The sequence below is a fragment of the Parasteatoda tepidariorum genome, chromosome 7 (assembly GCF_982258835.1).
Source record: "Parasteatoda tepidariorum strain Cologne lab strain chromosome 7, Ptep-v5.0, whole genome shotgun sequence".
Lineage (NCBI taxonomy): Eukaryota > Metazoa > Arthropoda > Arachnida > Araneae > Theridiidae > Parasteatoda > Parasteatoda tepidariorum.
In genome coordinates, this window is record NC_141761.1 from 23632008 (window position 1) to 23658991 (window position 26984).

The window sequence follows — 26984 nt, forward strand, 5'->3', positions numbered from 1 at the left end:
AAAAAAAACATAACATAACTCTGGTTTATGAAACCAAAACAAATGGAATTTGAACTATTTATTTAGTATATTTTTTCATCCATATGTAAACGCAGCTTATTGCACTTTTTTTTTTATTATTACAGTACACATTTAGTACAAAATAAAAAACTGGAAAGTGAATTTCACTGAATAAATGGTTTTTATGCCAAGCTCTAAGGCAGTGATGGGGAAACTACGGCCCGCGGGCCAAGTCCGGCCCGCGGAAAGGTTTAATCTGGCCCGTTTAAGAGTGCCGTCGTGAGAACGTCTGAACGCCTTCTTACTTCGTAATGTGACGACCCGCGTAAAAACTACCTGCGGCGATATTCAGAACACAATAGTGTTCTGAACAAATCCATCCGACCTAAACAGATGGCTCATCTTCGCTCGAAACTTCCAGACACTCTCGCATTTTCGATTCATTGTTCTGTTTTCTCGAAAGAACCGAAAAATTCAATTCCCGAACAATCCTTGCAGGTAGGTATAAATACAAGCGAGGCCGCCCGAAGTTCAGTTAGTTAGCGACTTAGTCAGTCATCTGCAACGACCCGCTGTGACTCGAGGAATTGTTTGTGTAATCCCCGAAACTTTCACTGCCTCAATAGTTCGTGGGCCGAAGACTCAAAAGCAGTTCTAAACTGATTTTGGTTCCTACACTCGAGTGGCAATTTTAATCTTCCAAAATAGAACTCAATCTTGCCTGGAAAATATAAATTCACGAAGTTCTCCAAAATATAATAGACCACTAATTGACAGTTATCAAAATATTGAAGAACTATTTCAATTTCATGAATACAGAATTTTGCCCATGAATATCCAAAGAGGAGGGTACTGTGATGTCACATGAAAATGAATTGACCAATCACAACCAAAAAGCCTCGCGATTTGCGTCTGCTCTAGTTCTTGTTTCCTTTGCTTCAAACTGTTTTACAATTTTTGTATAAACGTTATAAAAGCTTAATAAAGTTATAATTTCATTTTAAGAAGTCCCGCGCAAACACCCGCGCAAGAGCATTAGTTAGCAGTAAGCTTTCGTCAATTGCGTTTCTGTGTGTTGTTCTCCGTAGTAGGTAACATCTAAAATGGATGTTAAAAAAAAGAAAAGTGGATTCAGAATGTCGAGTTTTTAAAGAAGAATGGACGTGGAAATATTTCTTTACTTTATTTAAAGAAAAACCTGTGTGCTTACTTTGCAATACAACTGTTGCAGTTCTAAAAGAATATAACATTCAACGCCATTTCAAGAGCAAACATGAAAACCACTCCTACTCATCGTTAAGTGAAGAGGTGAAAAAAATTAAATCGAAAAATTTAATAAAAAATTTATCAAGTCAGCAACAAATAATGCAGAGAGCTAATCATTCTCAGAGATGCGCTACGAAAGCCAGTTATTTGTTGGCTTATAATATTGCTAAATCTAATAAAGCATTTTCAGATGGTGAATTTATAAAGCAGTGCATGATAGATGTGTGCGATATTATGTGCCCTGAAAAGAAAAATGATTTTCAGTCACTGTCTCTCTTAAGAAGAACAATCAATTAAGAAGAATTGAAAATATTGATAAAAATCTAATTTCACAGCTGACTACAAAAACTCAAAAATTTATTTTTTATTCAATTACCATGGATGAAAGTACAGATATCAGCGATACTGCACAGTTACTCATATTTGTAAGAGGAATCAACGCCCACTTTGAAATTACAGAAGAACTTGCAGGGCTGCAGTCAATGAAAGGAACAACGACTGGTGCCGATATATTTTGTGAATTTGAAAATTGCATCGATAAACTTCATTTACCTATTGATAAGTTATGTACTGTAACTACCGATGGTGCTCCTAATATGGTTGGAATCAATCAAGGATTTGTTGGGAAATTTAATTCTAAGTATCCGGAAAATGATGTTGTTTTTTTGCATTGCCTTATACATCAGGATGCTCTCTGTAAATCGGCTTTAGATATTGACCATATACTTAATATTGTTGTAAAACTAGTAAATATGATTCGTTGCAGAGGATTATTACATCGCCAGTTTCAACAGTTTTTGGAGTCCGTACATGCTGAGCATTCCGATATCCTGTATTATTCAAAAGTTCGTTAAGTGCTGGAAAAGTATTTGAAAGAATTTGGGATTTAAAAGACGATATTGTGAATTTTCTTCTTGATAAAGACATTTATAATCAATTTGACTTCTTAGAAAACGAAACGTGATTTTCTGATTTCGCTTTTTTCACAGACCTCCTCGTACACATGAATTTACTTAATCTCAAATTGCAAGGGAAAAATCAGTTTCTTCACGATATTTGGCAATACCTGAAAAGTTTCAAATTACAGTTATAATTATTTGCTAATCAGATCTCTAAATCTGATTTTTCTCATTTTCCAAGAATACAATCTTTAAAATTCACTATATCAAGCAATAAGATTAAAAAATACGAAATTAATTTGAGAAAACTATCTTCAGAATTTGAAAGGAGATTTCAGGACTTTAAAAAAATGGAACCAGAGTTTAGTATTTTTGCGACCCCATTCAATGTTAATTACGAAGAAGTTGAAGCAAAATTTCAACTTGAGTTAATAGAACTGAACTGTAATACTCTCCTGAAACAAACTTTTCATACAGTACCATTACTAGAATTTTATAAAAATTTAAGTCCAGATAATTTCCCAAATCTAATTACTCATGCAATGAAGATAATGACAATGTTCGGCTCATCTTATATATGCGAACAAATCTTTTCAACAATGAAGCTTAGGAAAACTTCTTTAAGAAACAAAATTACAGATGAGCACCTTTCATCAGTTTTAAGAATTTCTGCTTCGCAAATGGAACCGGACTATGATGAAATTTTGAAGAAACAGTCTCAATTTCATTTTTCTCCTGCACCATCAACCAGTAATGACACCAGAAAATAAAGTGATAATACTACACATCAAGAACTACACTAAATTCATTTTATATTTTGTGCTTATAATTTTCATACCTTTTGCTTTTTTACTATTAAAATAATAAGTGTATGTAATAATATATGTATATGTTTATAAAACACATAAATTTTTTAACGATTAAGCATTATTCTTTAGCCCGCTACGATTGTCTAGTTATTACAAATGGCCCGTCTTAAAAAAAGTTTCCCCACCACTGCTCTAAGGTATCATAATAAACTTACTAAATTTGACAAAATTCACCAAAATTTATCGCACATTATAAAACCATATTTTTTTGTTAATTTCTACAAAGTCATAACAGAAACACTTCGGTAAAAGTACTGAGCTTTTCAGTTTTTCCATAGAGACAGAAACATGGTAAATTTTACCGTATTCCGGTAGTGTTGATTATACATTTTTTCCAGTGTACTTTATTCTAAAGTAAGTTGTTTAAAATCTGTAATTAAGAGTTGTAATATATTTACAAGTTGTAATTTATTTAAAATCTGCACATAATACAGAAGTCACTCAAGAAATAAATTCAATTAGGCGAAATAAACGCTATATCGTGTATTTGCTGACAGTTGCCCTGAAAACAGCTGTTTCTTTATAAAATCTAAATTAAAAAAAATATTAAAACTGCTGGTTCAACGTAAATTTGGAAACAAAAAAATAGCACAACTGCTGCTTAATCATTTCAGGGTACGAGTAAAGACTGCTATTTAATTTAATTAAATGCATCTTCCATTCAACGAAACACTCTCTGTGTCTCCAAGTATCTTTTTCGAAAGGAAAACTAAATTAAACTGACAGGTATAATTTTAGCCGTATTTGTAGCGCTTAAGATTCACCGCATTCATCGAGGGGCATATTCTGCGGTGGTAGCAAAATGAAGCACTTTTAATTAATCACATGGAGCAGAATCAACATTCCAAAAGCCTTTCGGTAACCAGCGCTACCTAATTTATTAGAAATACTGTATACAAATGCAAATGCAGAAGGAAGAGTGCGTGCAGACTTTGCGTCTGAATAAATGTTTATTTGAACTAAGTCAGGGCTGAAGCGCGTTATAAACTGCTGAGAAATATCCCTAAAAATGTTTAGAAAATAATTCCTGTTGTCTTACAATTTCTAACTGAATGTTTATTCATAAGGCAATGTAGAGAAATATGCTTGTTCCGAAAGAGATAGAATTCTTAAGCCAAACAATTTGTAGTTCGTAAAATTTCAGTGATTAATAAGTTCTCAGTAATCATTTTGATTCCTTAAGGATAAACATGTTTTAATAATACGATTCGTTGATTAATTATCTTGTGGATTACTGAAGTGATAAATCGAGATATATCTAAGTGCGTCTTGTACACTGAGTTTCCGAATTCAGTAATTATATATTTTCATTAGTTACATGCATAATAAAATTATATGTGATGAGTAAATTTGTTTAAATCAAATTATTTCATATGTGTAGGAGTTAATTAAAGTAACTGCAATCAACATCTATATATTTATTTCTTAAAATTTGCTGTTAAGCATTATCTAAGGAAGGGCTTTTTCCGACATAATGTTATCATGCAATAATAATAAAAAAATATTCAGAAAATTGAGCATTGTTCTATTCAAACTTACATAAAATAATTCCTCCCCATTTGTTAGAAAACAATGGTAGCCAAGAGCGAAAAAACAGCTCTGGATATGTTCTTGAAAAAAACGAACTACTTCCTACAAAGCGTACCTAATGCTTGAGAATGAAAAAAAACTTTTTAAGATTGTTGATTAGATTGATAATTATTTTAAATAGGTAGGTTTAAAACTCTTTCCAAGTTAAAGTAGCTTCTTATATTTTATACTGAACATTGTATTAATAACGCAATGCGTGTTCTTGAAAGGTTGCTTGAACCATTTAATTTGAGTTAAATGATGTTTTTACTCTTAAAATTAAGTGATCGCGCAAGCTACTAAACAGTTTATGAAGTCAACGGAATAAAAGACAGTGTACAAAACAATTTGAATGAAGCAACTGTCGAGATTGCATCCACAGAAAAAATGTGTTTCTTTATTTTGATTGTTGGTGACAACGATATAATAGCTGATAATAGCGCATATTTATTCAAGCCATGGAGAAATATGACATTCTTATTCAGCAACGAATAAATAGAACCTACTAATACCAACGAATAAATAGAATAATCGAAGATTTATTTATCTTCTTTTTACATTCTGCTCTTATGAACCATTTTTATGGGGGAACTGAGCAGATATTTATAGTAAAAAAAGGAACCATTAAAAATTACTTTTAAGATGTTTGATTTGTTAATTTTGATTAATTGTTTAAATCGATGACTCAGATCCTTATAAAGTTCATTACTTCGCATTTCTAGTAGCAAACAAGAAAGTTAAAAATAAAAATCTATCAAGATTTTTAATTTCGTGGGGAATCAATTAATCTTTCACTTTAAAATAAGCACTATCTAATCTCGAAACATTTTAAAAATGCCAACTGTTTTGGGTATCGTTAATATTCCTGGCGACTGCTTCCTCATTTAAAGAAAAAAATAGATCTCTTCTTTAAAACATTTTGTTTCTTAATGCTTTTATTATCTTCATAAATAATAAGCATACTACATTAATGAGGTCATGATGCAGTTATTTTTGCATTTTGAGTATTTCTTTTAAGTATTTCTGCCCTTATTGTTAATCGGCCATTCGTGACCGTTTTGTGTTTAATCGTTTCGAATATCTTTGATTCTTTCGAAGCATCCGTTTTTCTTTATCATGCATTGGGCTAACATCTCAAGTTCAACAACAATCTAACAACGCAAGTTTGAACACATCATCAGCTGTGTTCAAACTTCGAATCATTGCTAAATATGAATTTTTATTATGTGTACAAATATTGGAAAATCTCCTTCAAAAACAAATACCTACTTCTAGTTTGGGCGTTAGCAGTTAAAAGGGAAGATGATTGGAGCACATATCGAAGTAATATTCAAGGTTAAAAAAAGTTACCAATGTTCACCATGCTAGTTATTCTGTTGAATAATTTACTGAAAGTATGATTAAAAGTACTTCAAGATCATAAAAAGCAAATATATTTACACTGCTATTTGCTCGAATTTATTTATTCATTGTAATTTTCTGTAGAAGAAATAATTTTCTAGAATAGGCTCGTGAGGTCTGGCATAGTCAAACTCCACAACATGTGTTAATTTTCTTGTTAACATTGATGGTTCTGCACGTAAAAAGTCATATTTTATCTGCAGTATTTTTTTGGATAGCAAAACCGCTTTTTCCATGTTATTAGATAGGGAAAGGGTGTCAAGGGGAGAAATATTCTCGCAATTTTGCCCTTTTGTTAAGCCGCTAGTGGGTTAAAACGCACTTGTTTTGGTTGTCCAAGGCAAGAAGAGAGTCCGATACTTGACATAGTAGTGAGTGGTCCAATTTCACAAATTGGGAACATTCATATTTGGATTGGGGAGCGTAATATACCCAATGCTCCTTTTCTTGGGTTTCGAGTATGCATGTTATCGTAACTTTGAAAGTTTAATCATAATTACAAAGTTTTCAGAACAAGTTGTTCAATGTAAAATATTGCATTTATAAACAGCAAGTTCAATTAATACAGAAAATAGAAAATTATTAAAATTTTGTATAATTGTTACTTACCTCATTTACTAAACAGACAAACAAACCGCTCCGGATGCTCAATAGGACCGCAAACGTCTGATAACGTATCTAGAGGTAAGGGGAATAATCACAAGTAAACTAATGTTGAAGCATTTTTTACAGAAATAATAAAAAAAGGTATAAATATATAAATAGTCAGCAATAAATTTTATCTTTACAAATTCACGAAACTAAAGAATTTTAGTTCCATGCTAATTTAATGAAAGATTTTTGTTTATCTTGTGATGAAACGAAGAAAAAAATGTGCATAAAACTTCCGATTCAAATGTCGTGTATATGTGATATGATTCATCATAAAAAAACAGATATTTTCATAACACTAGTATATTTTCGGGCTGGAAAGATATTTTAAAAAGTACATAAAAAAATAGTTTTTAATTTTTATTTATTTTATGCCGAAAATGTGTTATTCCTACTGCTGCATTAAATTATGAAAATATTGTTCGAGAAAATCTGAGCCATAAGTTCATAGATTTGCATTTCAAATTTTAGAATAATTGAATATAGAAATTCAGATAATCTCTAAATAAATGCATTAATGATGCACAACTGACAACTTAGGATATGATTGAAGGACGCTTACATTTTCAGCTTAATGCAGCTTTGCCTGGGAAATACATTTGATTACATCAAAACAGGTAATAATTCTTACATTTATCATTTCCTCGTGATTCAATATAAAATGAAATAAAATAAATTAAAAATGCAAAAAAAATCATTATAAGATTTTTTCTATGAATGTATTTCCATATTATGAACATGTTTATTATATGTTTTAAAAAATCAATTGAATCTAACTACCGTCTTTAATTTTTAATATATTAGTCACTTTTTCATTAATACATATCTGAAAGAATGATGCTAACGAGAGTGAATGAATTTAGATCATTAACTATTCAAAATATGTCTTCATATTGATTAATACATATTTTTTTCTGTCTTAATATAGATAGAAACTATAAAATAATAGAATTAACAATTAACAATTTATTTATTGGAAAATATGAGTTAAAAGAATTTTTTTCTTTAAAATACACAATTTGTATGATAAAATTATATAGTTGCAGAAGAAATAAATAAAATTACGTGATAGTATCTTTATCAAAAATTCAAATTTCGTATTTAATTGTGTTTCATCCAGTTTTGCTTTGTTTTGAGCAAAATCATTTAGTCGTATCATTATAATTAAATAAAGCAATTAGCTAAGATAAAAGGATTTATAATGAAAGCGAATTTTAAAAGGAAAATATTTTCATTTAAAACAAGATTTACTGCCTGAATGTAAATAATGAAAGTTCATATTCAAATATATAGAAATTGTCATTTTTTTTCTTTTATTTCTGATAAAATGTATTAAAATTTTTTGAGATTAGATTATACAATGGAAACTACTGATCATTATAAAACGATTAATCTTCCAAAACAAAAGGAACTCTCCTACTTTTCAAACTAAAGTCCTTTTTAATTCTCTTCCATACAATATTCCTATTTAAAAGCATAATAAAAGGAACTTATTAAGATAATTTTTTTTACAAAAGTGTATTTGATCTCATAAAATCAATATCATTAAACTGATGATGCTTTCAATTTTTAAACTAATATTTAATAAAAATGTTTTGAGTAATTCACTTAAAATAGTTGCTTAAAATTCATGATATCTCTCTCTTTCTCTCTCTCTCTCTCTCTCTCTCTCTATATATATATATATATATATATATATATATATATATATATATATATATATATATATATATATATATATATATATATATATATATATATATATATATATATATATATATATATATATATATATATATATATATATATATATATATATATATATATATATATATATATATTTAAAAAAAGATTTTATGAAATTTAAAATTAAAAAAGAAACAGGAAACAAATTAAGGAAAAGATATAATCTTGTCATCAACTCATACAATTATATGCGCAAATAAGAGTGCTTTCCAATATTGTATTAATATAGCCAAAGCAACTAGATCAATACAATAGTGAACACCAACAAAATCTAAGCGAGGAAAGAACGAATGAAGCAAAAAAGTACAAAATAAAAAAAATCAAGCAGAAAATAAAAATTCATGAAAATATGAAATAAAAGAGACCATGCAATTAGTGAGCTTCCAATTCATAGGAACATCCACTTACTAACTTGATGGTCTTAGAGATATTATTAAAAATTAATTCAAAAAAAATAATATTGATGATTTTCGAGACAGTATTAACATTCAATAAGTAAATTATTATAAAAAAATTATTTATTAAATATTAGAAGATTTTTATTCACGGATTTTTTCACTCACTTCTTTTACACGTGGTAAAAATATAAACTTAGTTAACAAAGCAACTTTAATAAATGTATTAATAATTATAACAAACAGTTAAATTAATGATTTTATATATAATATGTATATATATAATATATAATATGTATGTATACATTAGTTGGATATCCATTGTACCTTTATTAAATTTTGGAAGAGTTGGACTATTTTTATAAAATATTATTGTAAATTCTTTTAATTATGTTCATTTGATTAAAAATGATATTTAAATAAATGTTTTTAGAAACTTAAGAATTCCATGTAATTATTTTATTCACACTAAATTAATTATTAATAATAATATATTTGATATATTTAAACTAAAGTTTATATTGTTTGCTTCTTAAATCATCTTAGAACCCATTTAAGTAAATATAAGAAGAAAAAAAACTTAAAACTAGCTGTGTTTATCTTGCTTTTATCCAGTATAGTTCCAACTTAGAAAGTTCTTCGCTTTTGAGTAACTTATTTTTGTTATTCTTGGGCAGCTGTTTGCTATACTCTAACTTTACCATGTTTTCAGATGCAAATGATGCGGATACATTTATTGAAGTGGCCTCTTTAGAAAGTAAATAAATTTCCTGACTACAGAGAAATCCTTTCTTTCACTGAATTGATTAGATTGCTTCAGAATGGATGAGTAATGTTCAGCCAAAGTTAACTTTATTGTTGTTCTAATTTAAATATATTTATTTTTGAATTGAATAATTATCTTTGATAAAGTTTGAAGTCAATCTCGCAGTCTATCTAATTGAAAGAAATTATTTTAAAGAGAAGTTCTTTAAAATAAATTAAAGTTAGTTTGGAATTAAATTTTTCATTATTGATCAAACTTATTATATCATTATTGATGAAACTTTATCACATCAATTTTAGTTTTGCATAATTTTGACATTGTATAAAGTTTTGTAGGAAACATTCTGAAAGATATTCTGAAAACTTCTTGTTTTTTTTTTGTAAATGTGGTTGCTTATTCGATTTATCTTATTTCTAAACTAATTCATTGAGTTTAACGTAGTTGGTTAGAACCTCATGTTTTCTAGAATATTCTTCTTTTATCTATGTTTTATGACCATCTATGTTTTATGACAATCAAACTTTTGTGTTGCTTTCAATCTCTAAATCAATAAAGGCTAAAAAGATTCCAACAGAAACGAAATTATTAATACACTTTTAAAATTTTCATTCTAAAACTATGGTAAAATAACTGGCAATTGTCTGTCCATCCAATTAACCATAAAGTTTACGGTTAAGAATATTTTTTTCTTTAATGGTTTTGAAACTATTTACAAAAAGTACGGTTATAAAACCATGAATAAAAAACTATACGGTGTTTTAACCATTTTCAACTAGCATTTCTTAAAAACGTAAAAAATTAATATTAATTATTTAACTAGACATAAGAGCTCAGCTTTTCGTAAGGTAACGGACATTGGAGAGTACCGGACACTGGAAATTCTTAATGTGTTAAAGGGAATTGAAGAAATATTACGGTGTCAACACTAGGACTCGAACTCTAGTTCTGCCGGTGAGATTGACAGATAAGTCCGCTCGGCTATGATATGTACGCAGTTGCAAAGTACTAAGTAGCTTCATTAGGTGGTTCTATTTGGTGCGATAAAAATCTGGTTGCTTAACCGTGTTAGGTGAAAGCAATTAATAAACAGTTTTTCTCAAACTTAACAGTTTGATTACCATTTTATTTATGGTTATTTGACTGTTTTGATTAAATGTGGTAAGATAACCAGTCAAAAATGTGTTATTTAACCATTTTTTCCGAGAAATTTCTAACATTGTAGAATATATAATAACCATAAATAACTCAATGTATGAGGAATTTATTTTATTTTATTACTGATTTTGAACAGCTGATTATTGAAATCGAATTTTAACTTCTAGCTTGTATTTTTAAGTCAGACGAAGACGATAAAAGAACTCTTACATCAATCATCGGGAAAAACTCACCACAGAAAACATTTGGATGGAACTTACCTGATTTCGTTTGACGTGGGGAAGAATGTCTATAAACTCTATCCACCTATTGTTCCACAGCATGGTGATTTTTATGCATGATCCGTGTACCTTGTTAATAGTTTTCGCCATGTTGATGGTGCAGCGTGGCTACAAATATCAAGAATCAAGCTTGATTTGTTTCATTTGACGAAAGACAAGCATTGTATCCTTTTAGCTTTTTCAGCTACTACAATATGAACTAAGGTGATCAGTAGTTCTCAAATTTTGGAAACAGGTCTCGAAAATCAATAGTTTTCCTCAAGAACTTTTAAACTCTTTAAAAAAAACTCTACTCAAATTTTAACATATATCCAAAAATATCCCCGGAATTATCTGAACACTTTTAATCTTTTTAATAAGCAGTGAAATATCGAAAAAAGAAGAAGAAAATACATGTTTTTTTTAAAGATAATTTTGTATTTTAGACTAGACAAGCGAAAAGTAAAAAAATTCATCATGCTGAAAAGAAATCTCCATACTCGTTTGAAGATAATTTCATCCAAAAAATAACAAATTTTAATAGCCATATTACTTACTTATTTTACTCGTTTTAAATAAATGCGGAATATCATAAAATATGTCAAAACTGCTTATGAATGAAATCAAGTTTGATGTAGATGGTTTTGTATCTGGTATTAGTTATCAATAAACAATAAAAACAAATCTTGGTTGCATACATAAATTAATATTTTACATACATATATGGTTGTACTCGGACAGTAAAATTTTCAAAAACTCTCCTCTGAATTGTCTCAAATCATGGTTTAGAAACCTCGTCATCTTAAAATAAACTATTGAGGTTCTGACAATTACCGCATAATATCGTGCAAGACAGTTGTGCTTTTCTTCTCTCTAGAAATAATTAAAATAGCGCTTTCCCCAAATATCAGTGTTTGATTACTTTTTTTAAAAAAAACTTCTTCTTGAACTTATTATATTTAATTCAAATAATAATAAAACAATAATTTCCGATTTTTATATTAAAAATTTAGGTGAATAATAAATGGGGAAATATTTACTTCTAATGAAAGTGTACAGGTTTAAGAAAGCAACGTAACTTTAAATATGGAAATATCGCCGCTATACACCGAAGAGCCATTACATTATGACCACCCTCCATCTATAACAATGGGCTCGCACAGGTTTTCATGTTTTCTCGCCCAGGAACAGTGTTTTCATGGGGACCCATAATCCTCATAGAACAATCCCTGACGTCTGTAAGCTACTTGAACATAGTTTCAGATCAGGTTCACCCCTTTATGGCAACAGTTTTTCCTGCGGGGGATGGTGTTTACCAACAGAATAATGCACCATGTCATAAGGGTCGAATCGTCGAGGAACATTCCAGTGACTTTCAAGTCATGTCTTGGACCCCAAATTCACCTGACCTTAATCCAATAGAGCATTTGTGGTCCTACTTGGAAAACCAAATTCATGCTGCCACGCTTTTCCCTCGCAATGTGAGGGAATATCAGGACCAGTTGGTGAGCGCTTGGCAGCACCTTTAGCACCTTGTGGAATCAATGCCACTGTGGGTGCTAACAGTTTTGAGGGCTAAAGGTTTTCCTACATGTTATTAGCAGGGTAGTCATAATGTAATGGCTCCTCGGTGTATATGATGTTTATCATCACTATAATTTTTTAGAACATGTATATACATTTTTATTGCTTAGGTATTAGAAATCAAATTTTTATTTCTTTTAAAACCAGCTATATTTTAATTAGCACATAATTTGGAGCACTTTATTCTCCCATTCATCGTATATCACATGTGTGTTTAATATGGTCATTAATATTGACAAACAAATTATATTTGTTATTTCAAAATAAAATTCCTGTGCATTTATGACGCAACTGAAAAAAGAAGTTCGTTTTATTTTGTATCTGAATATTGTGATACATTGTAATTAGATAAATCTTAACAATATTCTTTCGTTAATCCATTTCCAAAAGTAAATTTGTCTGATTTGCATCGCAATGCTATTTGTATACTTAGCAATTACTCAAAGATTTTAAAAAAACTCAACAATTTAATAAAAACTCGAAATAAAAATTCGCGCCTCATTAAAGGTACTTCTAAGATAACTACATTTATAGCACTCATAATAATACTAATATTTTCCACTTTTCAATACCCAAACTAAGAAAATTAAATCTCTCAATGAACTAAGATATACAGATTTTTTTTTTAATTTCGTAGTCTTAATAATCAATACAACGAAAATCTCAAAAAGTTTATAAAATGTTATCATAAATTATTATTTAAGTACAATATGTGAAGCTGTGAGGGAAACTTTTTAGTTCTGGTTCTAATTTGGTATCAAAAAATTACTTCAACCAAAAATATTCAGTTATTTAGAACACTGGTAAAGGGTAGAAAAAATCAATTATTTTTAAAAAAAATTCAGATGTCGAATGTAAGTGCATAGAGACTATTTTTTGTGATATGAATTACTTAATTTTGAAAAAATTAAATCTATATCATATATTGGACCCCTGTAAAAAACAGATTTCAGAACAAAATAGATCTGTGCAAAGTGCAAGGCATGAAGTCAACTTTTTTGTTTTGTTTCTTATAACCTCAGTATTGGACAGTAAAATTTAAACTAACATAACACTTTAAAAAAAGGTGTAGACGAAACGGACGTACATCAGCAACTTTTTTGCACATTTCTTTTAAATTTTATTTAGGAAAAAAATATCGGTAACTTACACCTTTTCACCAAATGCTTTACTTGTTATCATTTTTAGGATAAGTACATATTTACCGTTGATTTAATCAGTTATAGATGGTAGAATTGTGTTAATATATTTTAAAATATTTGTTAAAGTTTATAAATTGCAAAAATACATAAATTGCTATAAATTTTTAAGTATGTTTTATATAATGAATGATCAGTATAAATATGAACTTACAAGCTTTTATAAGTGCTTAAATAGTTTTGTTAAAATCTAAACACAGATATTTTCCCACAAGTTTTGATATGTAGTTCCACAATAAAAATCAAAAACTAATTTTAAATATTTTATTAGAAAACAATTTGTCGTAAACTTAGATTTCCAAAACGTGCAAATAAATATGATCGGATATCCATAATCTGAAATCGAAATTCAACTGGAACTGATATATCTATATCCACTCCATAGCTGAACTGATTTTTCGAGATAGCTATTTTTCTCCCTTTTCCAAAACGCCCGCAAACATATATTAAACATATTTCGGATTTTCAATTTAAAATCCGTGAAACGTAAGAATTGCATAGGCTGTGTTATAAATTTAAAACCGTTTCACAGCAATGGGTTCATAAAATGTGTTTCTTTTTTGCACTTTTTTTTTGTTGCTTATTTCGCAACGCGTACATATTTTTCCTTTTACCTTCGGGAAAAATTTGTTACAAGACTGGGAAATGTTTTCGTGCAACGAAGGTGCGGTTTGTTCAATCTCAACATCGAAGTATTTATTTTCAAGGATTGAATGTTCCCTTTCCTCATGTGAAAGAACATATACAAAGCATCCAAATAGAAAACGCATTGAAGCATCGAAGCGTTGATGTTTTACACAGATTCTTCTTTAAGTTCGTCTTATGATGCATGAAGACTATTGCTAAGCTTTCTTTCTCTTCCGAGACAACCGATTTCTTCCGTCTGTGAAGAAATCTGAATAGATTATTTGTTGACTGTGTATTCCTTTGTATTTTTCTCATTACTTTTATCATGCATGTCTTTCCAAGAAACATGATGGAAATTTATTTTCAGTCTTTAAAGATATTTGCTCTATGATAAGTATTATACTTTTAAAATATAATTTAATTTTTTTTAAAGCACTTTATTCGAATGAGCTGACAATATATTTTGTAAGGGTGTTAATAACCAGAGAAAAAAATTCTAGTTTAATTACCGTACTGTATGTTGATGGCATATCTGATAAAATAAGACTGTAATTCTGATTAATGAAACAAAATTATACGGTACTTAAACCTAGCATTTGGAATTTTTTCTGTTCATATGGTAGCGGCTTACCGGCAATTCTGGTTTCCAAGCACTGTTAGAAATTTATCGGGAAATAGGTTAAATAACAATTTATTTAATTGCTAATTTACCATGTTCAAACAAAACAGTCAAATAACCGTAACTAAGATGGTACTCAAGCTTTTAATGGTGTGAAAAACCGTTTTCCCCCTAATACGATTAAACAGCCAGAATTTTATTCGCACCAACTAGGCTCACCTAATGAAACCGCATAGTTTCCCGTGTCTCGCAGTGGACTGATCGTAAGGAAACGGTTCCTAGTATAACACCGAACTCAAGCATCACTGGCTGCGGTCAGTAAGCGGTTGGTTGACCACTTTGGTCAGTCTGCGTGGGGGCCCAGGGTGCGTGGTATCGCTCCTCGTTAAATTGCATTACCGTTAAGTGCTCGAATTTTCTCTCTGGTTGTCTGGCTACCAAACCAAGGAAGTCATCCCCTCTGCAGAGGATCAAAATTACGATGGCATGTCTTCGGATCATCCCCAGGGAGGTTTCCCAGACAGTCGCCAGAAGCTCATCGTGCAGTTCTAGTGCAACGTAAATAAAGCACCTACCAACCTATTTTCCAGTAGATGGGTACATAATATGACCGAGGAGGCTTTTCTGCGAATCTCATGATTGACAGACAGGGAGTTCGACATCACAATTTTTCCACCATTCTCTTCCACATATGAAAAGTTTTCAGCATCCTGCACTCCCCAATTTTTGAGCCTTAACTGCTCGAATACGATGCTCACAATCAAGCATAGATGGCATGACCATAAAGTTGCTTAACACAAAAAGGTCTATTTCTAATTTCTTACGATAGGTGAAACAACCAGATAAACTATTTACATCACATTACTGAGTTCTTTTGATAAAACGCAAATCAACCATAACCTAACTCCAATGCCCATTATCTAACGAAAAGCAAGTGTCCAGCTGAATCAATTTTTTTATGGTTTTGAAACCATGCTTGCAGCAAATTTTTGAAAACCATGAATACGAAAATATAAGTTTTTTTTTAACCCGTTTCAAACTAGCATGGTTAAAATCCCATTAATACGTAACAATAAGGTTTTTCAACCATACAAGTTTTAAACGGTTTCAAAACCGTATTTTAAACGCTAGCATTCCTTGTCAAATTGCTTTGTGTTATTTCGCAGCAATAGGCTATTGCATGCTAAGAGTCTTGGAAAAAATAATAATTTTTCCCTGTGGTCTGCTGCGATTACCATGTACGATATTACTAGCTATACGTTTTATGCGTTTGTACTCTCCACTGAAATAGTTTTATAATGCAAACCCATCAGGTTATCAGCTTAATTGTCCCTGTGCGCAACTTTCCCATCTTTGCTCTGAAATGTGTTACATTTTTCCCTCTGGGGATGTTCTTCACCTATACTTTTCACCATTCTCCACAATTCACCATTGGAAGATCTTGAGTCAAAACTGAACTTTACAAAATTTTTCTTCTAATCAGATTATTGTTAGTGACATTTAATTCAACAGCATTTCTCTCTTCCAATATTGGCTGGAGCGTGGACAATTTACAAATAAAAAGTGACTCAATTTTTATTTTACCTTCAAGAATAGTTTTCCCCGCCATTTTAAGAATTATTTATTTTTAAAGAAAACCAGTTTGTATCTACACTGTCAGTGGGTGGTTTCATTTCAAGTTCTTTTTCAACAAGAGCACCAAATGAATTCTTATCTTCTCGCCTAAAATTCCACCTCTTTTTTTTACTGCGGATCTCAGGTTGTCTGAGAGATCATCACTTCCTATGTTTTCTAAACCGGTCCAGTTGCAACTAGGATAGATATCAGGGCTAACAAAGGAATAAGAAATCCCTTGTCATCTATCATGTAGAGAAGATCACTAACTCTAGCATTTTCACCGTAACAACCACAAACAGCATGTTTAGCGATGAGAACACCGATACAAATGGTACTTCCTACAAGTAAGTCTAGTAATTTATAAGGTAAATCAGGAGGATAAGCCCGGTGGCTGAGCGGTAGCGCTTCGCGCTGTCGTGCCACAGGTCCCTGGTTCGATCCTCGGGCCGGGCAAGGTTCACTCAGCCTTTCATCCCTTCAGTGGGTCGATAAAATGAGTACCAAGCATGCTTGGGAACTAACACTGGGGGTTCCGCGTTCGGCTGACCACCTGACCGGAACATATGCTCCTGCACCCCAGAGCCCAAGGTCAAGAAAACTGAGATGGGTACAGTCGGCCTTGGCCCTCTTAATGGGCTGTCGCGCCACTGAGTTAGTTTTAGTTAAATCAGGAGGATGATGTGCATGTTAATAATATTGAGATGTTTTCTTCTCCAGGTAAACCTAAGGCCTTGAATCTCGAGGCCAGAAATCAGTAATCCTTCCACTAATGTGCCAATGCTAATACAATATACTAATACTTATACTAATATTTTATAGATATCAGTGACGCCTGCTTGATTATAACTCAAATCAAACAATTTGTTTATTTCGTGTTCTGTGATACTTATTTATTTGTATTTATTTATTCATTTTTATTCATAATGCCCGATTAGCTGAATGATCAACGGGATCGTGCTAGCATAGAGGTACTACGTGAACAAATAGGATTTTCTAAATTTATCTGTAAGCACGGCTTTATTTTGTTTATAGGTATGATTTCAAAAAGTGTTACTATAAAACTAAATTATTTGGAATCATTGGAAATTGAAATAATAGAAAAGTTACGTACGGAAAAGAAGAAAAACTAATGTAGAAAAGGTATTAATTCGTTTAAAAGACGAAAAAAAAACTATTATTGAAGTCAATGATACTTAACAATTTTTGGTAATAGTATAAATTGAAGTTTTTAACTACCGTCATGTGAGCCTACTTTGTGCAGCGGGGGCTACTTTGTGCAAATTCGAATTCGACACTTTTCAAGTGCTGCTATTCAGTATTATGTTTTTTTCAATTTAAAAATGTGTGGAATTTGAAGATAGAAGTCTCCTCTATTACTACAAACATTTTTTCGAGTTTTAAAACAATATTAGAGTGTGCTTTGTTTATCCAATGTCAACAATTTTCCGAGAACGTCGGACGTCGAAAAGTGTGCGTGGAAGCTTTAACTGTGAAATGCAAAGACGTTGATAAAACAATTGTCGTAAGAGCAAAATTTTTTATTCATATATTAATACACAATTATATCATGTTAGCGTTAAAAAATTTGAAAATTAATAACAAATAAACGGAAAATGGAAACTGTGGGGCTACTTTGTGCAAAGTTTCATTCGTTTTTTTTTCGACAGAAAAATTGTCAGACGTAATAAAAAAATACCTGGAACGAGAAACTACCGTGATTACACTTTAGAAAATCTGCAACAATGTTTGCAAGCAGTTGCTGGTGGTATGTCGATTGCAGAAGCTTCTTGGAAGTACAAAATCCACAGAAATACTATCTCTAATAAAATTCACAAGAAACACGTGAAACGTGCTGGTAAACTATTATTTTTCTTCTACAAAGATTTTTCTAATGAATTAATTCAACGATTTAACACATAAAAATATATTTTATAGGACATTAGATGATTTTGACAAAAACTGAAGAGCAAGTTCTGTCATGTTCATTCAAGCATGTTATGTTCAAATTTATCAATATTATAAATGTTAATGAATATGTAATAATTATTATTTTTGAAATTTCATTCATTTCAATGCTTAAAAATGTATATGGTTTCCTTTTGTTTAAACTCAAATGTTCTGAAATAAACTTTCTTTTTAAGAAATTTTTTTTTATAAAAAATGGTTTTTTAACACTGAAAATTATTTTCAAACAAATATCTTTACATATCTTGATACTTTTGTTATTAAAATGTCAACAATTAACTTTTTTAACAATTTTATATCAATATTTTACTAAAAACATGATTATTAAACTGAATTTCTATCGCTGCACAAAGTAGCCCCACTTGGGGGCTACTTTGTGCAGGATATGTTTTGACTTATTATTTGTAAATATTACATACAAATAATGCCAATATTGATCAAATTCACTCGTCTGAGTCCAGATATGAATATAATATCGATAAATTTTACTGAAGTTTGAATTAACATAGTTTTTTTACATGTCAAAGTTCAAAAACTGCGAAATCCTGCACAAAGTAGCCCCACATGACGGTAATTGAAATTTAAAAAAAAACTATTGTATGTACTAAAAAGCAAAATTAATGAAAAAAGCGTACTCATTCGCTATGGAAAATCATAAAAAAAATAGACATACTTCCAATGAAAATTCTTGAAATTTTTGATTTTCTATTGAAAATAAATTTTGGTAACAGGCCCTAATGACATACATCATATTGATTGGTGCAGTTTTATTAGGTAGGTTCAGGTGGGCTAAATTGGATATATTTAAAAACAAAACCCATCTATATTCTCCTTTTACATTAAGATAATTTAATTAATATTTTTAGAGACATTTAATATGATTGCAGCAAGTTTTTTATTTCAGTTTTAGAAAATGATAAAAAATTTAATGTTTACGAACTATCTTTTTAGGATCAACATTTATTGTATGTAAGTTTAAGCTGTTGATGTTAAGCTAAGAATAAATTTTTAAATTCAATTTATTATGAATTGTTAAACACGGTGGAGAAAAGTGGTAGGGTAAGGCTTTGTTAAGTATTGTATGATTGAAATATTTTTTTCACTCTTGTGTTAGCTTTAGTAAGCATTTTATGCTTTGTATTTTATAATTAAACAGTATTAAAAAACAATTTACTTGTTTGATTATAACTTTACGCAATTATTTAAAAAATTTAAACTTAATTTCTTTTTAAATTTCAGTTTTGCTTTTAAAGAGAAGAATAAAGGAGGAAATAACAATATAACTGACTTATTATTCAATGAAAAAAATTACTAAAATAGCTTAATGGTGCCACTTAGTGAGCATATTTAAAGATATAGAATAATGTTTACGAAAGTTTCTGGCTTGCTATGTCAGTTTTTACGTGTAAAACAATACAATTCCCTTAAATTAACTCAATTGAATAAAAATACACATCTTCTATAAATAGTAAAAGCACTTTAAATTACCACTATAGATATTAATTTGTACATTCTCATTTATATTTTAAATGAACCAAAAACTATTGCAGTTAAGTTGCTTTTTGATAAAATTGTGTAGAGTTACTCAAAATATACCGCAATCGAAGTGAAACTTAATTTTGATAGACATGGATATTTTTTTTTTAATGGCGGGCACTTGGAGCTATTGTCCATTGGCCACAGAAAGTGCCAGAACTGCTAATTCTCTTTTCGTTACCCAGTGGGCACCTGTGGCGAAGCCACGGCGGTGGAACAGCGTCGCCCACGTCACACTACCACAACCCGTTTATAGGGCGGGTCACATTCACACATTCACACACAAGGGAGAAAGGACATAGAACACAGATAGAGGGAAAGAAACATCCATGCCTTGCCCGGGATTCGAACCCAGAACCTTTCTGATGCAAGGACAGTTCCCTGCCCCCTACACAGACTGGTCGGCATAGACATGGATATTAACTGGTCAATTTAAAAATTTAATTTAAAATTTTATTTAAAATTTAATTTAAATTTAATTTAATTTAATTTAATTTAATTTAGAAATTTCAATTTTTTTTTAAATGTAATCATGGTGCATTTATTTAACAGCATTTTTATTTATAAAAAAATTATATATTATAAAACAATATTATATAGGTATAGTTTATTTACATATATAATATTGTTTTTTAACAATATTATGTATGTATATGTTTCATTAAAAACATATGCATAAGTATATGTTTTTAATGAAACATATACTAATTTTAGACCTAAGCCTACTTTACTAACTCTAGGTTCAAGTGTGTATATCAAAACATATTTTTTAATGGAATAGTGTAAGTAAACAATCAAGCAAAAAAGGTGAGTTATGCTTTATGGTGAACCTATGTAAATCCTGTGTACATGAAATGCATCAAAAGTTTGGTAAAATAAATTTAATGGAACCTTCTTTAAGAAAAGCTTGATCTTATTGATTTTATACAAACTTAACCCTACCAAATATGTTCTTATATAGGTACAAGCTAAAAAGGTTTCATGTTTTTACAAAGACAAGAGCCTCGAATTCGGACCAAGTGTCCTGCATGAGATGAATAGTAAAACGAAAAGTTTAATTTCGATATTTTTCAATTAACGGGGTAATTAAATTAATTGACAGTAATGCTAAATACCAAGTTTTTACTACGCATGAAGTCTCAATTTTGAATAGTGTTCTTAACGAAATTAATCAAAAAATATTTTCAATAAAATGATTGTAATGCAAAAGTTTTGAAACTGAACCATATGTCTTTTATCAGTTATAAAGAAAAATTACAAAAGTTTCATTTCTATATTTTCGTATTATCCGGAAAATTTACTTAATTGACCATAAAGCTGAACAACGCGTTTTTACCAAGAAAGAAGTCTCAAATTCGATCCATGTGTTCTTTATGAGATAATAAGAAAAAAACAAAAGAAAAAATATTCTAAAGTATTTGTACAATTATCGGGCTGATTAGCCTAATAGACAGTAATGATAACTAACATGTTTTAACCAAGACAGGAGCAAAGCCATAAGTGTAGGTTCACCAGCTGTCCATAGCAAGTGGCCACTCAGAAATAAATAAAAAAAATTACCTTAGTCAGATATTCTTCTTATTAAAAAATATAATAAATCGACTATTCTGTTTCACATTGCATGCCAGTAACAAGTTTAAATCGAAACAAAATATAGTTTCTCTCTTATTTCAAGTTTTAAAATCATGTTTTGTTTTGTTATCAACTGTCTAGACAAAATTGATTGATGAAGTCGTATAAAAGGCAACGTTTATTTGCTTGTAGATGCGTTTTTAGATACCAAATTGAAGTCTCAAAATTCATCTGCATATAAATTGTGTTTCACACCGATTAAATGCTTCCATTTTTGATAAAAAAAAAAATTAATTTCCTATTCATCGAAATTCTTTTCACATTTTTGAATTATATTTCAATTAGTGATTTCGTATTGAAACATCTAATTTCAAAGTATGAATAAATGTTTTTTTTCTGTATTACGCTTCAGGTGTTTGCTTTGTGTATCTCGAATGAAAGATTTCGTAATTGATTTAATGTTTTTTTGTTTTAACATCTGTACAAACTCATATCTCATAAACAGAACTTGCAAAATTTTTATAATAACGATTTCTGAATAAATTATTATAATTACTGAATAACTGAATGTTATCAATAAGAATTGGTGTTACAGTTGGATCTTATTTCATGTGACTTTGTTTTCATAGAAAAGACACTGGCACGAGCTTTATGTTATGATTCAACCCACAGTGCACAAAAAGATGAACCATCCAGAATTGATTTTGATCTAATGATCAGATCTTCTAATTCTAGGACTCAAAATTAATAGTTCAAAGAGGTGAACTCAAATATTCTGATTAGTTAGTGCAGACGATATTTTAAGTTACAAAATCAGACACAAAAACTTACTTTCTCTGAATACGCATACCATTTTTTTTGATGGATTCGAATTTCTGATCCCCGAAAAATCAAGAAGAGCCAATCTGGAAAATATGGTCCCAATAAATTGATCAGGAGACCGGTTCAAAGTTTCTTGCCTTAATGTTTATATAATTTTTTCGTCAAAAATGGAGAAATTTTTTAAACGAATTGAAACATTTTTGCACACAATTATAAAATTCTTTTATTCAAAAATAATTTCTTATTATCTCAAAATTACTAGTATTATTTTCGATTTCATTTAAGGGTAGTCGAAATATTTTTTGACTTGTAAGGTGCGCAATTTTAAAGTCATTTTTAACGATGTAATTTTTTATGGAAAAATATAAAAAAAATCAGGGTGAATAGGTAGAAAAGTTCGTGAAAAATCAAATTTAAAAAGGCTGTAATTTTTAAATATGATTTCGTAGGAACTATTTTATCGATTACGCTTAAATTTTGTATTTCACTATGTAAAATTAAATTTTTTTAAAAAAAGGGAAGTGAAAAATTGCATACCTTACAATTTAAAAATTTCCAATTACTAATAAAAATTCAGAAAAAATAATAAATATTTAATAAAAAATATTTTTTCCAGGAAATTTTCTTTGGATGAAAGAATTTTATAGTTCCGTGAATAAAAAATTCAATTCGCTTTGAAAGTTCCTGAGATATAACGAAATAGGCAAAAAGTAAAATTAAGTTTAACGCAAACAAAAAAGTATTGTCAAAGCAAACAGAATGTGTTCAAATTTACAGCGTTTCTGCCTCTATGGGAACACCAGAGAACATGGTAATTTTTACCGAAGTACCCGTATATCTTTATTGGTTAAAGCAACAATAAAATATAATTTTAATTACTGTGTTTGATAGTAAATGCGGTGAAATTAAGTAATTTTTAGCAGAAGTCGGTAATTTTAACAGTGCAGTTAACGCATTGGTTGAATTTGTTTCCCTATGTAAGCTCTAAGTTAACATTTACCAACACTTGAAATTATAAAAAAAATATGTTTTTGTAAATGTACAAATGCCTGGACATGTCAGAACTAAATCAGTAGCTTTACTGTCATTAAATAAATACTATATTCGTGTAAATAAAATTAGTTATCTAGTGCGATGGTAAACTACAACAACGTCATCATTACAGAGCTCAGCTAATACGTCTTTCTCAAGTCTATATACAGATAGAACAAGACAGAACAACCTATAACCTAGGACACAGTGAGATTCGAACCAACTACATCCACGCTGCATTCGATGCATTTTGTGTTTCGATGCATTCGATGTTTTTCTTAAATTTAAACAATCATTTTTTAAACTTGAATAAGGCTTATAAAGGGTATTTTGTGATGAGCACTCAAATCTTTATATGCAAATATAACAATTAAAAACCATTTTGCTTTGCAACAAATAAAAATCATTGAAAAATCAGTATATTTTTGAAGTTATTTTTTTATTATAAACATAACAGTGATAGCTTTTGCCATTAAAAAATACACAAGCACAGAATTTAAATCAAATTTCCATATCAATGTTGATACAAGGCATAGTAATTTAAATCAATGCAGATGTAATAACATCAACTGAAAAGAACAGAATCTACATGTTCAGAACAGTCTGTAACTATAAATAATATAATAAAAAATATTAGTGAAAGAAAGTATCTAAATAATCTGAAAGCTTAGAAGATCTAATGTTGAAGTTAGATAATCTAATTAATACATAGTAAAGAATTATTTCTTTATTATTAATAAACAATGTATTTATATTACAGATTAATATCTCGTATAAAAATAGTACTAACAGCATTTAAAAAAAATATGTAAAATGAAACGCACATTAAAAACCATACCTATAAGTAACAAACTGTTAACCTTTAAATGTTGAGTTCCTGACTGTTGGAAATGCATGTAACAAATTGGTTGTTTTCACAAAATCACTGGATCATAGGTCAATGAGCCGAAGTAACCACAAAAAAATTGATTAAAATAATGCACAGTACCTAAAGGAACGTAGAGAAAGAGCAATGTTGGTTTTATATACAATAATGTTTTTAATCAAATTGAAAGTAGGTGGAAAATTCGTATAGACTATAACTGGAACCATTTTTCTGTGTGACAAAATATCATTTAAATTGAATCTAAAAAACTTCGGATTTTCAAGAGAAATCGAAACTGAGGTTGCTGTCAAATTTCCGATTGAAAAAAGTTTAAAATTTAGGCAACAAAGGAAAAGCTAGTTGTATTCTTTCATTCTATTAACCAAAGAATCTGCTAAATTTCTGCGACTACTAATGGAATTCGAGATAGATTTCCCAAAGCGATGTTTCATTTTTCCGAGTATAACACGGTAAAATGGGTCAAATGATGGCTTTTTCTTTAACCCAAACAACAAATCTTAGATATATTTTCATATCGGTCAGCGTTGACTGATATCGGCAAAGACTAATGTAATGAAGATGCCCAGCAGTTATTCGTGAATTTTTCTGATAGAGCTGTCTGCTGTTCCACCAAGCGCTCTATAACGCGTAGGTAGGGTGTTCAAATCTTGCAGTAATAGTGAATGCTTCTTTTTTATGATCATCGGTAACTTGAGCTATCTGTTCTTTACCTTAACAAGGACTTATAATATAATGTATGTAAGCTATATAAGCTTAAAAATTATAACGATTATGACTGATAAGGACTCATGCCATTTAATCAAACAATATTTAAAGTCAGTTATCAGTTTAAATTGCATTCTATTTCATTTTAAAATTATTAGAACAAAAAAGAAATTCAAGTGTTTTCATAAAATGTTTGAAGCTATGAATTTATTTTTACAGCATTCATAAAAATGTTTAAATGGCGATAATATTAAAAAGTTTAATTATGTATGTGGAAATTATATTAAGGAATTTAAACTAAGATTAGCGTTTACTTTTCAAGCCAATAAGCAATTTACAGATTTTAGAAGAAATTTTACAGCGAAGCTAAATTACTTAACTATTTTAAAATGGTTTTAACATAGCCAAATATCAGAACTTATAAAACAATAATGTAACGCTGGAGGTAATGCAAAAATAAATATTTATATTCACCTTAATTTTATCGCTCAATCGCCTATGTAAGATTAGAAATAGTAAACTGTGTAGCGCATCTCTATGTAAGTCTTTAAAAATGCAGAAGATTTGAACTATATCCCATCGTGGAATGTATTGCTGTATTGTACATCACCAGAGAAAAATATAAAATGAGAAATTTTTTTGTTCAATAATTTAATTATTGACCTTATTGATAGGTTCACTCATTCTGATTGAACATCTGACTGTGTGTCATATGGCATAATATAGGATATCTTGATACCAAGTGCATTCTTAATACCTCAGTGATAAAATATTTCCCACAGTCAGTTAAAAACTAGACCATGGAGAGAGGCATAATTTTAAAAAGTTAAATACTATTTAGTTTTCTGTCATGTTGCTGAGAGAATATAGAACAGAAATTTTTAAAAAAAATTTCCTTGGATTGTCAGCAAAACCAAGTGTACCAAGAGATATCAATTCACTAAGGGACTCAAAAATACACTAATGTAGGTACTGTGCGGATTTCAGCTTGTGACTTTTCTGTATATATATATATATATATATATATATATATATATATATATATATATATATATATATATATATAAATAAATACAAGAAAACACGAAGAAAGTTAAGAAAAACAATAAGTTTCATTTATTTCGCTTAAGCTGCAAGGAAACAGAACTCATTAGATAAGTTCAAAATGAAGAATAAAACAAGGAAAAATTATAGACATATTAAAAAAAAAGGGGGGGGGAATAATAAGTAAAAAAATAACAAACGACAGTTCATTAAAAATAAAAAAATAAAATAAAAAAAATAAATAAAAAAATAAAATAAAAAAGATGAAATTTTATTTAAAAAACAGGAAAAAAAGCCGGAAAAAAAAGATAAAATCTTTTCTTCAGCCCACACGATTATATTCGCAAAACAGAGTGCTTTCTGATATTGTATCAATAAAGCGAAAGCAAAATATATTAATACAATAGTGTGAGGAGCACTCAAAAAATTGTTTATAAAAATAACAACAAATAAAATAGATCACAAAAAGTAAAAATAACATGTAAAAACAGATAATAAAATAAAATAAAAAGAAAACCCATTAAAAAGGGGGACTATAAAGCGAGTAACAAAATCAGATCAAATTACATGGACGGAATATTTTTCAAGAATGATTTAAAAATATAAAATAGAAAAGAGAAACTTAAATTGCCAGTTATGCAAATAATTTTAGCCTCGGATTAGAAAAATTATTTAAATTATCAAAGAAAAAAACTTTTTTAATAGATAATTTTAATCCATTTCGGGCAAATCCGTGTTAAAATTATCTATTAAAAAAGTTTTTTCTTAAATGAACATCTATCTTCTAAAACTATTTATG

At 29.5% G+C, this 26984-nt stretch overlaps 1 protein-coding gene across 1 annotated transcript; it reads left to right on the forward strand.

Moving 5' to 3' along the window:
- Positions 1-1643: 1643 nt before the first annotated feature.
- Positions 1644-2120, forward strand: LOC147806951 (general transcription factor II-I repeat domain-containing protein 2-like). Its single transcript, XM_087168712.1, has one exon. The coding sequence runs from the start codon at positions 1644-1646 to the stop codon at positions 2118-2120; it is 477 nt and encodes a 158-aa protein (XP_087024838.1).
- The last annotated feature ends 24864 nt before the right edge of the window (positions 2121-26984 follow it).

Excerpts from the sequence above, each read along its gene's own strand:
- LOC147806951 (XM_087168712.1), top strand. The coding sequence starts at position 1,644 with ATGGATGAAAGTACAGATATCAGCGATACTGCACAGTTACTCATATTT.